The 13,716-nt window shown below is 39.8% G+C and overlaps 1 protein-coding gene across 1 annotated transcript in view; it reads left to right on the top strand.

The window, feature by feature from the left end:
- Bod1l1 (biorientation of chromosomes in cell division 1-like 1) overlaps positions 1-13,716 on the top strand; it is a 39,670-nt gene that overhangs the window by 25,201 nt on the left and 753 nt on the right. Inside the window, exons 13-25 of the mRNA XM_013008886.1 lie at positions 540-583; positions 2,057-2,114; positions 4,165-4,235; positions 5,062-5,134; positions 6,726-6,805; positions 7,084-7,165; positions 7,474-7,547; positions 8,510-8,585; positions 8,682-8,716; positions 9,846-9,891; positions 12,423-12,472; positions 12,565-12,649; positions 13,059-13,212. Of these exons, the coding sequence (XP_012864340.1) occupies positions 540-583; positions 2,057-2,114; positions 4,165-4,235; positions 5,062-5,134; positions 6,726-6,805; positions 7,084-7,165; positions 7,474-7,547; positions 8,510-8,585; positions 8,682-8,716; positions 9,846-9,891; positions 12,423-12,472; positions 12,565-12,649; positions 13,059-13,212 (928 nt within the window). The remainder of the gene's footprint in view (positions 1-539; positions 584-2,056; positions 2,115-4,164; positions 4,236-5,061; positions 5,135-6,725; positions 6,806-7,083; positions 7,166-7,473; positions 7,548-8,509; positions 8,586-8,681; positions 8,717-9,845; positions 9,892-12,422; positions 12,473-12,564; positions 12,650-13,058; positions 13,213-13,716) is intronic.

The following is a 13,716-nucleotide window of genomic DNA, read 5'->3' as shown; positions in this document are numbered from 1 at the left end:
GATACGGTTAAAATAGGTTTGGATGTTTCATAGTACAAATAATTAACATCACATTTGTTAATTGTCAAGAAAGTAACATTTTTGGATTCCATAGTGTTCTGTTCCCATGGTTATGTTTCAGACTGCTTTACTATGTTTAGAAACAATTCAGTAAGAGATCTATTTATATAAAAGGAAGTTGTTTAAAAGAAAAATGTGTGTTCTGTCATTGTTGAGTAGAAACAGTAGACCTTGTACTTCAAGTTTCCAAAGAATATAAACAGACCCTTGCTGTTTGAGGGGATAGGATCTGACTTTTCATTTGATGGCATTATTTTTTAATGAACCAGTGTTTTATTGCAGCTTAATCACTAACATTAGGGTCTACCTTTTTCTAAGCTTCAAATGATCAGAATAGTTAAATTACTGGCTTAATGGTCCTCAGACATTTTTACAAAAATGCAGGAGAACACAGGCAACATCAGTTTCCATTGCTTGTCTGATAAAACATCGAACACATACTGTAGATACCAATTGGTCACACTTTTTTTTTTGAACAGCTGAGCTACAAAGGGAGTGTTCATCGGAAAAGGAGTTACTACATGTAAGTATCTGTAATTATTTTAATTTTGTTGGCATTGATTGCTTTGTTTGAGAGTGATTGAGTCCTGTATAGTAGTTTGCTCTCCACTAAAGATCAGCACGCTAACCAAAGCTTTAACTGGGCCTTTCCACATTCACTGATAGCCACTAGTGATGAACTCTGAACTTTGTGGGTTTGATCATAATGGAATTGAAATTGGGATTGTAATACCTTAAATTCTCCTGGCTCTGTAGACAAAATAATTTTCAGTTTGAGAAAGATCATTTTATGCTTTTTGGAAAGTTTGTTTAAAGATTCTGAAGTGTAATTGCCATAAATATGTATATTTCTCAGGTGTAGCTCTCAAAATCACTTTCATGGCTGAAAGAATGTTTCACCAATGTTTGGTTTTGGTCAGCCATAATGTATTAATGGGTAACCTAATACATAGCAAGGTGGTAGGCATCTTGTAAATGCTTTCAAATATCAGACACCTGCATTCTCTCGCGTTCCCCCAGAGGACTTGGAGAACTTTGCTTACTGTCAGGCCCTGAGAGATCATGGTGAGACTTGCTTGTGTAAGCTAGAAGCTCATACAAATTATGCTGATAAGGAAGAGCCCTTTTTGGCCTGGTTCAAGTTTGCACCCTGAGATTTACAGAGATTTTCAATGAGGTTGAAATGTACCAAACCAGCCAGCATGTGTTACCTGCCACCTAATTTCCTGAATCCCAGCTGCCCTCTTGCCCTTAGCCAGGCACACCTTCCACATAGTCATGAAGTTCTGTATCATAGGATACATTGAGAGGTCCCTTTTCTCATTAGAGACAGAGAGAGAGAGAGAGAGAGAGAGACATACATACAGAGATACAGAGATCAATACAGAGATAAATACAAAGATACAAGAGTTGCCAGACAACTAATCACATGACAAAAATGTAGCTCATGCCTGTAATATTAACTACTCAGGAGGCTGAGATCTGAGGATCATGGTTTGAAGCCAGCCCAGTCAGGAAAGTCCATGAGACTCTTACTTCCAACTAACCACCAAAAAACTGGAAGTGCTCAAACTAGTAGAGCACTAGCCTTCAAAAAAGTTCAGAGATAGTGTCCAGGCCCTGAGCTCAAGCCCCATGACCAATAAACAAATACATATCAAACATACACATACATTCATATGTTCAGTTTTTAAATAAAAGGAAAAAATTATGAGAGCTCTGAATGAGAAGAGCTTCTGTAGAATTTTGAAATTTTCTACTCATTTCTTTTTTGTCAAAACCATTGTAAAGACAGGAGAATAAACACTGAAGAATGAATTTGCTAAGTTGAAACTTTTTATAGGAACATGCTATATGCTGTTGAGCTGCGAAAATTAAAAAGAACATGTGCTCTAGTTCCTTTTGGCATTTGTACTCATAACCAGGTTATATACATTCCTTTTTTTCCCTTTAACTTTTTGTGAGGAATACATAACCCTTTATATTGTATATTTAGGTTGAAAACTCAGGCTCAGGAGTAAAGGAAGAACATAGCAAAGCTTCTAACGAAGGAGGTAAGCTAATGAATGTCTTATAATCATGTAAATATTAACTCATTAGCATTCATTAAGTGCCATCTGTATGCCAGGCCCACAGATTTTCTCATGTAAATCATAAGATCCAGAGAACGTTAAATATCACATCACATCTAGGTAAGATGGGACTTGGAGAGGTCAGGTGAGTTGAAATTTCAAGACTATACATCTTGTTTTCCTCAAGTAGCTGCTAGAACTTTGCCAGCAACTTCAGAGTGAACTCAATTCATCGTGAGTATAAAATGCATTGTCTCTGGTCTGCAGCTAGACTTCTTTTGTCTAGAAATTCTGTGCTACATATATACCTGAACATTTATTAACTTCTGACAAGTAGTCTCAATTTAGCAACAGATCAAGGACATACGTATGTGGGTCAGGCCTCATTAGCCATAGCTTATGCAGGCCACTCTGTAGACCAATAATTTTCTTCTCACCAAAAATATAAAATTTTGTTTGTTCCTACTCATTTTGTAGGTTCTCTATTCGTGTGTGTGTGTGTGTGCGTGTGTGTGTGTGTGTGTGGAATAGACCCATTTATATGGGGGGAGATTGTATGTGTGCAGGTACTAGGGCTTGAACTCAGCACTTTGCACTCTTGCGTGGCTTTTTTTGTTCAAACCTGACACTACCACTTCTGGCTTTTTGCTGGTTAATTGGAGATAGTTTTGTAGACCTTCCTGCCTAGACTGGCTTCAAACTGTGATCCTCAGATCTGAGTCTCCTGAGTAGCTAGCATTAGAGGCATGAGCATCCAACATCTAGCTCAAACACATCTTTGCTATGCTGGGGATTGAGCCCAGGACTTTGTTTATGCAGTTGTGTGTTTGTGTGTTTGTACTTGCACGCACATGTGTGTGTTCTGGTATCAGGGCTTGAACTGTAGGACTCATACTTGTCAGTACCTTTGCTCAGCTGGCACCCCATCACTTAAGCCACACCTTCAGACTACTTTTTGTTGGTTGTTATGGAAGTGTAGTATCTCAGATTCTTCTCCCTGGGCTAGCCTGGGACTACAGTCCTCTAGATCCATTTGCTAAGATTACAGTTGTGAACCAGCATTACCTGACTTCACAATCTTATTGTGTAACATGCTGCATCATATTTCAAACAAAAGCAAACTGATAATAATGATAAAAACTCATATACCTGTTACCTAGTACTGTTATATCTTCAAATATAACATGTTCTTATACTTCTCTTAAAAATGCCACAGATACCTTCGCTGTCCCTTTCTAGTCACAGTCTTCTTTCCTTGTTGTACCCATCCAGAGGGGACCACTATTCCACATTGAGTAGACGTAGTTTCTGGTTTCATGAGCAACATTGAGCATAGATGTCCTAGGTCAGGTGAATGAGGTTGCTCTATATATTACTTACTTTACCTTATTTGCTCCCTTATAAATATGTTCTGAGGTTTTAGCCTATTGATTAGTCTGTTCTAGCTACTTACTATTTTAGTTACTGTTTCCATTATGTGAATACAACCTTTTTCTTTTTTTGCTGCTTCTGTTGGTGGACATTTAGGGTTTTCTGTAATTTTTACAAAAAGTGCTCTTTGCATGCCCTTGGAGCTGCTTTCTAGAACATATGATTGTTGCTGCATCTCTAATGTGGAGTAGTTGAGTTATAGGCACTCCTTCAGTTTCTTAGAATGCCCGGTTGTCTTAAGGTGGTACTTGCTCATCTGATGACTGGTACAGTATTTTGTTGTTTTCCTGAGATTCTTAGTACCACTTAGGGAACACTTGGACATCTGCTGTATAAAATCCAGTGCTGTGGCCCTGGAAATGTTACTTCCAGGACCCTGTTTACTTATATCTGGAAATGGGAGAAAATGAAACTTAACCTGACAATATTGTTAGGGTATCCCATCAAAAGTCTTTTGTGATCTGTCTGTTGCTGCATACCTCTTACATCACTGCTGCTCAAGATAAAGTTTCTTGCTGCCCTCCATCAACACATAAACCTAAAATGAGAACTAGATTAAAAAATATTGAATACTTTTTTTTTTGCTGTATTCACTATGCAGAGATATCCAGTGGTAGAAAAGACACTGCAGAAACTGTAAGAGATCACAGTGTTGAAACAAATTCTAAAGAGGTAAGTTTTCATAATAAACTCAAGCATTTCATGTATTCTGTGTTGTGTTCATGTCTGTATTCCCTGAAAAGCATTAGGAAGCCTGTAATAAGTTGAGTGGATTATCAGGAGTTCTGTATATCATGTGTACCTGCATATGCAGTTATAATGTTGACAAAATTTGGCAGACCTCAGGATTTGGGGGGAAATATCTATGTTATACAGTCAGAATATCAGAATAATTTTTTCTTTTTTTTTTTTTCTTTTTTGTCGGTTGTGGGGCCTGAACTCTGGGCATGGGCGCTGTCCCTGAGCTCTTCAGCTCAAGGCTAGTGCTCTACCACTTGAGCCATAGTACCTTCTCTGGCCTTTTCTGCTTATGTGGTGCTGAGGAATCGAACCCAGGGCATTCTACAACTGAGCTACCTTCCCAGTCCCAGAATATTTCTTTATGTGTTATTTTTCATCAACCTTAGGAGCACATGTTTAATGGCCCCTTAACAGTAGAAAAATACTAATAAATTATGAAATTCCATTGATGTAAAATAATGCTAGACTTCAGAGATGATGAGATGAAAATTTTTCTGTAGTTTATGTTTTAGAATTATTGAAATAGGCTATGTAACCAGAATCAGATTTTGATATTTTATATAGATATACATCCAAATCTAAAATAAGAGTCAAGTTTAGAGTTAGTCCAGAAATGTTACTAATCAAGTCTAGATTATATTTTTTAATTTATGTATCAACCTACTCCAAAGAGTAGAAGCTATTATTTGTGTGCCACCACTGAAGTTGATTTGGCCCAGAATCTGTTGGTATTTATTATAGTCATTCTTAATTCCAGGTTGAAGAAGAAGAAAGGCATCTGCCAAAAAGAAAAAGAAAGAAGCCTTGCCCCTCCTCAGAAGACGAACTGGGTATTTAGAATATATAGTCCTTTTTTAAACATCTTTAAAAACTGTTATATTTATATTCAGAAGAGTGGGCCAGCAAAAGAATTCTTGATGGGCTGGGAAGGTGGCTCAGTGGTAGAGCGCTTGCTTTGCATGCATGAGGCCCTGGGTTCGATTCCTCAGCACCACATAAGCAAAAAGAAAAAAGCCAGAAGTGGTGCTATGGCTCAAGTGGTAGAGTGCTAGCCTTGAGCTGAAGAGCTGAGGGATAGCGCCCAGGCCCAGTGTTCAGGCCCTACAACCAACAAACAAAAAAAAAAAAAGAATTCTTGAGGGAAGTAACTATCTTCTTCACAGCTCATGAGGCTAATCTAATATGGATTGACACCATTAGGGTGTCTGTGGGCCTGTGGCAAGTGTTGCTGAGCCCTGTGCTTTGAACCATGACCATGTGCCCTGCAGAGCAAGTGAAGCACTTACAGCCAAAGCATATGTGGTTGCCCCTGTCCTCGGTGCTGCTGGCCTGCAACAGTGCCATCCAACAGAACTCTCCGAGGGACAGAAATGTTCTGTGTGTGCCTTATCCATACAGTGTGGCTGAAGAGACTCAGATGTGATTGCTATGAATGAAAAACTGAATTTTTAATTGTTTTTCGTTCATTTTAATAGCCACTGGTAGCGAGTGACTACTTGTGTTAGACAATGCAGAGATCTTCTCTTTTAATACCTCACAAAATAGAAATTGAATAAAGGTTTTACTTAGTAAATATATAGAGAACAGTAGAGAAATGCTTTTCCCTTTTTAGTTGAGACATTATTGTGATATTATGATATTATTTTGTAGAAATTATTAGTTCATATCAGATTCAGGTACAATACATAGAATAAAGTATCACTCCCATTCTATCCTTAAACTAATTCTGTGAGTTAGGAATGGTAGGGATTAAATAAATTAATTAAGCCAGGTACCAGTAACTCACACCTGTAATCCTAGCTACTCAGGAGGCTTTGATCTGAGGACTGACTTTTGAAGCCAACCAACCCAAGCAGGAAAGTCCATGAGACTTTTATCACTAATTAAATACCAAAAAAGCTGCAAGTAGAGCTGTTGCTCAAGTAATAGAGCCACAAGTCTTGAGCAAAAAAACTCAGGGACAGGCCCAGAACCTGAGTTCAAGCCCCCAGACGGGCACAAAATAAATACAAAGGAATTAAGTCTCTGACAGGCTATGTCTACCTAGTACCAAGCAAATCTGATTGCATAGCCCATGGTCTTGATCACTAAGCTATGCCCTTAAGTGGTAACTCATTCAGGAAATTGGAGGAAAATATTATCTCTGGAAAATACTAAGCCCTTTCCATAAAACAGTATTTTTTTGGTGAGAATTTGGAGATATTTTTGTTTGTTTGTTTAATGTTCTTTTACTTACTTTGCCAGTGCCAAAAACCAGTTTTCAAATCATATGACATTTTAGATAAATTTAGAATAACTTTTAGCTCCACTGAATCATAAACCTAAGAAAAAGAAGTCTCAAACTGCTTGAAAATAAAACTGCAAGTTTCACTTTTCATTTAGCTTTTCTTCTTTTGTGATTCTGTCCAAACTGATTTCCAGATGATAGTCCCCGTGTCCTGGATTCCGGAATGGAAACAGCACTGAGCCAGTGTTCCACGACTGAACCACAAGATACAAAGGTATTTTTTTCTGCATAGTAATTTTAAGTTTGTGGGGCAATCTGATTATATCACTGGGAATACTTAGAATTTTTTTATTCTAATAGTCTTCTTACCTTGCTTTTATAGTCTCACTTGCAGCAGTGATGGTTACTTTTAATAAAAGAAAGAAAACTTTTTTCAATTAACTACTCTAAAAAACAGCTAGGAAATTGTTTTTGAGGTGAGCTTTGAGGAGGGTGAATGGAGTCAAAGTTAAGTTCAAGAAAAAAATCTTGTTTTGTTCACCTTGTCTATAGGAAGAGAGCTCCGGAGATCTGGAGGAGTTACCTAAAATAAGTTCCAAGACAAACAGCAGCGCTACACAGGCCGAAGAAAAAGGTGAGGGAAAGCCTGGGGTGCGAGCGCCGGCCCCTCTCACTGAGCTCACCAGCTGCAGCATTTGCCTTGATTTCCCTGTGTCCGCGATTACATTCATATACTTTGAAATGACTATTCATTTGGATCATGTTCTCTCAAAGTATGCTGCTTCTTGGTTTAGGCGAACTCAGGCTTAGGGGTTTTGATGAGGGAGAAGTGTAAATGGAGTGAGCATGGCCACCGTCAGGCGGTCCCTCTGATAAGCCCCTGGACCGGATGGAGGCTGGCCATGGCCACTAATGCTACAGCCCGCTCTGCCTTTTCTGCAGATGAATTTAGCAGCAGTGAAGCCACTGGTGACAGGACAGAGCAAAATGAAGACGACGGCGTCAAATCACAGGAAGTGAGAACAGTCTTTCATACTTACTCAAGTGTCGAATGCTTACCCAGTGTGTTAAATACCATTACTGTACATACTTTTGGGAGAGCTTTTTGTTTTTTTAGTGCAGGGGGACACTATTTTGTACAGTATATTTTATCACTGTCATTATGATGAATTTTGTTCCCTTCCTCTTGGTTTCATGAAAACATTTGTACGCAACCTACATGCAGTGTGGTTATATAGGGTTGGTGTACCTCTGTACACCAGGGGCCATGTCAGCTTGACCCTGTCTGGCCAGATAGCAGGCCAGGGCAGCAGCAGGAGGCTGCCTGAACTCTGGAGTCTGGCAGGAGGAAACGCAAGCAGCAAGCAGCAGCAGGGAGGACCTAAGTTTCATGAGGCAAGGAAGTTCCTGGGCTCCTGGGAGGCTGCTACTGCAGACAGACCCTTCCGTCCTGCCCAGTCAGACAGAGTCTATGGGGTTTGTCTATTGGGCAGAGAATGCCAGTGGCCTGAGACAGCCCCTTAAATCAGGGACATACCCCTGAATATCAGCCAAGCTTCTAGTAACCATTGCTCCGATTGCCAGAATTTTAATGGCTCTTTTTGGGTTTCCTCATCCCATTTGAGAAAGCCAGTAGATTACTCTGTTATAAGAAAATATTTGGCCACGAGTGTGCTGAATGAAATCCTAGGCGTCCTGGGGCACACACAGTCCTTCGAGAAGGACGAGGCCGCAAGTCATACTTACTCCCATGGCCTCCTTGTTCATCTGCTGTGATCAGGTGAGGGGATTGTAGTGAGAGAGAGAGAGAGAGAGAGACGGCCTGCACAGTAGCATCCTTGCCTAAGTGACAAAGCTGGGATTTGAGCCCTCTTAGAATGGAACTCTCAATCTCTTTTTGAAGAAATAAACTATTACTAGAATAGAAAGTACAACTATTCTTTCCTTGCTGGACTTTTTCCTCCCATTTCTCCCTTAGGAAGATCAGCCGGTAATTATTAAAAGAAAAAGAGGACGACCTCGTAAATATCCTATAGAAACAACATTAAAATCGAGTAGGTATTTTGTACATCTTCAATTCACACACAGATTTTTCACTCTTGATTTTCTAAGTTTTGTTTATGTTTTGTTTTATTTTGTTTTTTAAATAGAAGACGACACCAAAACAGATACTGGCATTGTCACTGTAAGTAATTGCAAGGATAAGAAATGAACCCTTCAAATACTTGCTCTTGACATGTAAATGGTATGCTCCAATATCTAGTATTTTGAACTACTTCATTTTTTAAATACTTAGAAAGCTTTGAAAGACTTTCTTAAAATCTGGATAGCCATTCACATAATACTTTAATTATTGATGCCTTCATGTAAGCAGAATTATATTAATTGTTCTTTTCTACTCCCACTGGAGATTAATCATGTAGATTTATTTAGGAAGTTAGATTCTTATAGTCATCCTTTTAATAGAAATTCTATACAATTTTGAGGTAGTAGCTTTTTGAGAGACACATCTGAGGTATCTGTCTTAACTACTCTTTTTTTTGGGGGGGGTCCGGTCATGGGGCCTGAACTCTGGGCCTGGGTGCTGTCCCTCAGCTCTTCAGCTGAAGGCTAGCGCTCTACCACTTGAGCCACAGCACCACTTCCAGCTTTTTTTCTTTTTGCTTATGTGGTGCTGGGGAATCGACCCCAGGGCCTCAAGCATGCAAGGCAAGCGCTCTACCACTGAACCACCTTCCCAGCCCCTTAACTACTCTCTTTGACTACTACTTTCACTGCTTTTAGTACAAAAGAATCATCAGTGATACTTTTATCTTTCTGACACTATGTATCTTTGACCCTGAAGTGTGTCCCCAGTCCCAGTAAAGTCACTGGATCAAGCTACATTGCATGGTGGCATGATAAGGAGGACAGATATGCGCACTGACCTAACAAAAGCTCATGGGTGCAAACCTCACCTTTGCCACTTATTCCCAGTCATCTGACCCTCTGGTTCAGATTCCCTGCCCGTAAAGTAGTATTTCTCTTATTGTATACTTGCAAGACAGCAATTGTGAAATGGTTCACTGGTTGCAGGGCCTGGTAAACACCTTGGCCCTGATGTGTTGCCTCTACTACTCTTCCTCTAATGTCACAGCACGGTGGCTGAGGTTTGGGGCACTGTGCTAGGCGTATTTGACCAGCTGTAGAAAATAGGTGCCAATATCCTGTCTGCATAATGAATGTCAGTCTTAAACCATCTTTACATTATCAGTTCCTTTTCTACGTGTTAATGATAAACTCCTAATTTCAATCTTTTATTTTTTAAAAATTAGGTAGAACAGTCTCCACCAAGCAGCAAGTTGAAAGTAACACAAACAGGTATGTACCTACAGTATTTTGCTCTATGTAACAGTAAGGAGTCTGGTGTATTTTCAGCCCATACACACAAAAAAATTTCAAAGTGGTTTCATTTGTAAGCTCTCGGGGGTGCTGGCTATTAGGGAAGATTTTAGACTTCCTGTTTGTCAGGGACTTGAGTGGGCCTGTTAACCGTTATATATGAACATACATGAATATATTTATCTTCTTCTTCTGTGAGCTGAGCCTTTCTTCGTTGAAGAAGTCTGTACAACCTTCAGAGAGGAAAGTAAAGGAAGTAGAAGGCAAAATAATGAAGGCATTACTACATCCATGGACATCACTGCACCTCACTATCCAAATCATAATTGGCTGGATTTGTTTAGGCAACAAATCCTTTTTTAGCCTAGAAGTGAACAGCGTTATCACAAGACAGAAATACACTGCTCTGAGAGGAGTAATACTTTTGTTTGTTTGTTTGTTTTGTTTTTATGGTCCTGGGGCCTGAACTCGGGGCCTGGGTGCTATGCCTCCTCAGCTCTTCAGCTCAAGGCTAGCACTCTACCTACTTGAGCCACAGGACCACTTCTGGCTTTCTCTGCTTATGTGGTGCTAAGGAATTGAACCCAGGGCTTCATGCATGCAAGGCAAGCACTCTACCACTGAGCCACCTTCCCAGCCCAGGAGTAATACTTTTTAAAGTTGCCTGTGTACCTTAACAGAACCTAGAACTGAAAAGATTACATTTTATCTTCAGTCCAAGGAGAAAATATACTCCAAAATCTTGAGTACCTCAAAGTGAGAAGAGAATGGGAGCATTCTTTATCTATGACAGACACTTTCCAGATTTGGGGTGTTTGGGTTTTGTTGTGCTTTGTCCTCTCAGTCTATTGAAAGCCTGTTCTCAGCTGTTCCCACATTTAACTATGTGAGAGCTTTTGGTTATACTTTAGTGTTTTTGTCTCATGGTGTTTGCTAAAAATGAGAGGGAGGACTCAGAGTCTGGTTGGTTTTCTGTTTGCTTTTTGTTTTTTTGTATTTTTTAGGGGATTATTGTTTGTTTGTTTGTTTTTTGCCTGTCTTAGGGATTGAACTCGGCCTCAGATACTGTCTCCTAGCTTTTTTGCTCAAGGCTGTCACTCTACCACTTGAGCCACAACCCCACTTTTGGCTTTTTTGGTGGTTAATTGGAGATTCTCACAGACTTTTCTGCCCAGGGTGGCTTCAAACTGTGATCCTCAGATCTCAGCCTCCTGAATAGTTAACAATATTGACCTGAGCCACTGGCACCCAGCTGAATTTGATTGTGTTTTAATTCACTATTACTTATAATGTTATAATACGTTAAATCCAAATAGCAAAAATCCTTCACCTCTTGAGTATCCTTTAAAGGCAAGAATTTAAAGCTCTGTGATCATGTTGTGGAGTTGTAATTTAGTAGTAATTTTCTGTGTCTGTGTAATATTGACCAGTTAAAACTGGACTTATCTGTTGACTTTATGTATTAATTTGCCACTCTCAGTTTATTGAACATGCAGAAAAGGGAGCTACTTAAGCGATGAGTTTTATGTATCTTAACAAACAAGCACATAATTTTAGCTTCGAATAATAGAATAGTCTTTAGTGTTTTGTTTTTTTTTAAACCATTTTCAGGAAGTTCTAGTATCTACTTAAATGTATAAAGACTGGGCACCCATAAACCACATGAACAGGATTACAATAGGTACTAGTTCAGTTGCCCTTATCTAAGTCATTTGAAGTCAAAACAATTCCAACTATCACTCTACTCGTTAGTCCTATGACTCTGAACGAATTACTGAACAGTTATTCAAACAGTAAGCGGGGATTACGATATTTATAGAGCTACATTAGATTTAAGAGAAGTGTAGGTCAAGCATCCTTAATGTGAAATCTGAAATGCTTCAAAATCCAATGCCAACGTATGAGTGGTACACTAGTAGGCAATTCTATGCCCAGCCTTATGTGATGGTGCCCAGTCAGAACACAGTGGAACTAAACATTGTGCACAAAATTACCTTTAGGCTCTGTGTATGTGTAAGATGTATATGGCATATGTAAGTGAATTCCCTGTTCTGTCCCCAAGATACCTCATTATGTTTATGCAAATGTACCAAAATCTGAAGCCCTTGCAGTTCCAAGTATGTTGGATAAGAAATCTACAACCTATATGTCATCTCAGCCTGCAGTTTCTGATGATCTTAGGTATCTTACATACACGTTTCCTTCCTTTGTGGTTGCATTTGAGCTGAGAAAGTCCATAAAGATGGTTGAGCCTAACTCTTTATCTTATAGTTGAACCCTAGCAATCAGAGCATTTAAATGACCTGCCCTGATCACTCAGACTTCTTGTTGCAAATCAGAAATGAAATCTATGGTTTCCTAACTTATAGCAACCTTTAGTTACCTAGTAAAAAGAAATGGTAAATTGTGTGACTGTGTATCACTGGTACATTACATGTAACAAATCACACCCATTGTTGAAATACAATAGTAATAAACAATGTATAAATTTCCTTTTCTTTTTTTTAAAGATGAGTCCAATAAAGAAACAGCCAACTCACAAGAAAGGAGTATAAGCAATGTAAGTGCTAATTTCTTACCAAGATATCTTGTTTAGAAATTAACTTAGTGCTCAAGAAACCAACTTTTGCAAATGAATTTCATTGTTTCAAGGATGACAATGAAGAAAGACCAGTAGCCACTGTGCGTCGGAGAGGAAGGAAGCCCAAGCGCTCCCTCACACTGTCAGATGACACCGGTATGACTCTAGCACATTCTTAATTACAAAGCTTTCTGATATATTTCAGGAAAAAAACTCACCTCTTGTTCACATTGTTCTTTGGATAAAGAGAAATCCAGCATTGCTATTATGTAAATCTGTGTGAAATGGCTCTAATCCTGTGTCAGAAATGGTACATCCCAGATGCTTTCTCCAAGTGCATGTGAACCTTTCACAAATGCTGGCTGTGAACTGCATAAGTAAACGATCCCAAATGTGTTTGAGATTAAGTTAAACAGTTGTGAATTGCAAGTGCTGAAATAAAAGGAAGTGGAAAACCACTTCTTCTACCTGCAGGCCCTCCTAGCCTCAGTTCTAAACTCGAGGCCTCTCATTTGGAAGTGTCTGGGAATTGCATGAGCCAGGTGTTACCCTTCTATCTTCACAGACTCCTCAGAGCCAGAGAGAAAACGCCAGAAATCAGTTTCTGAAGCAACTGAGGACAAAAAAGATCAGGAGTCTGATGAGGAAGAAGAGGAGGAGGAAGATGATGAGCCCTCTGGTGCCACCACCAGATCCACCACCAGGTCTGAGGCGCAGAGGTAATGAATGGGGACAGCCCAGAACTGCTGTCATTAACAGCTCCGGGTTCCTGGGCATCACTTTGAACCCTGTCACACCTGCTCTAGTGGAGCTGCTGCTGGTAGTTTATCTTCAGCAGAGTTCTATGCTCTCAGACTCGGCACTCTGCATCTCCTTGTGGAGCCCCTTGCCTGTCTTAAACTCTTTGGAGGATCTTGTCTGGAGTCGCTGCTCAGTTTAGACGCTTGTTTGCATCAGTGCGTCCACAATTTTTCTTAAGCATCGGCAGTGGCTCAGACGCTGCTGAGCATGAGCATGCTCACCATGAGTGAGCGTGGGGACACAGAAAACACAGGCCTTACACTCAGAACGTAGCCCTGGGAGCAGGGAAGTTAGGCATGACTCTGATACCACATGCGCTGGTCCTAGGAAACCGTCTAGATCTGAGTACTTTTTCATATGTAAATGGCAGCTCCACATTACAGCCAGACGCCTCTAGAAGAGAGAGGGAAGGAGAAAAAGTA

The sequence above is a fragment of the Dipodomys ordii genome, unplaced genomic scaffold, assembly GCF_000151885.1.
Source record: "Dipodomys ordii isolate 6190 unplaced genomic scaffold, Dord_2.0 Scaffold8, whole genome shotgun sequence".
NCBI classification, from domain to species: Eukaryota; Metazoa; Chordata; class Mammalia; order Rodentia; family Heteromyidae; genus Dipodomys; species Dipodomys ordii.
This window is presented reverse-complemented; position numbering and strand designations above follow the sequence as displayed.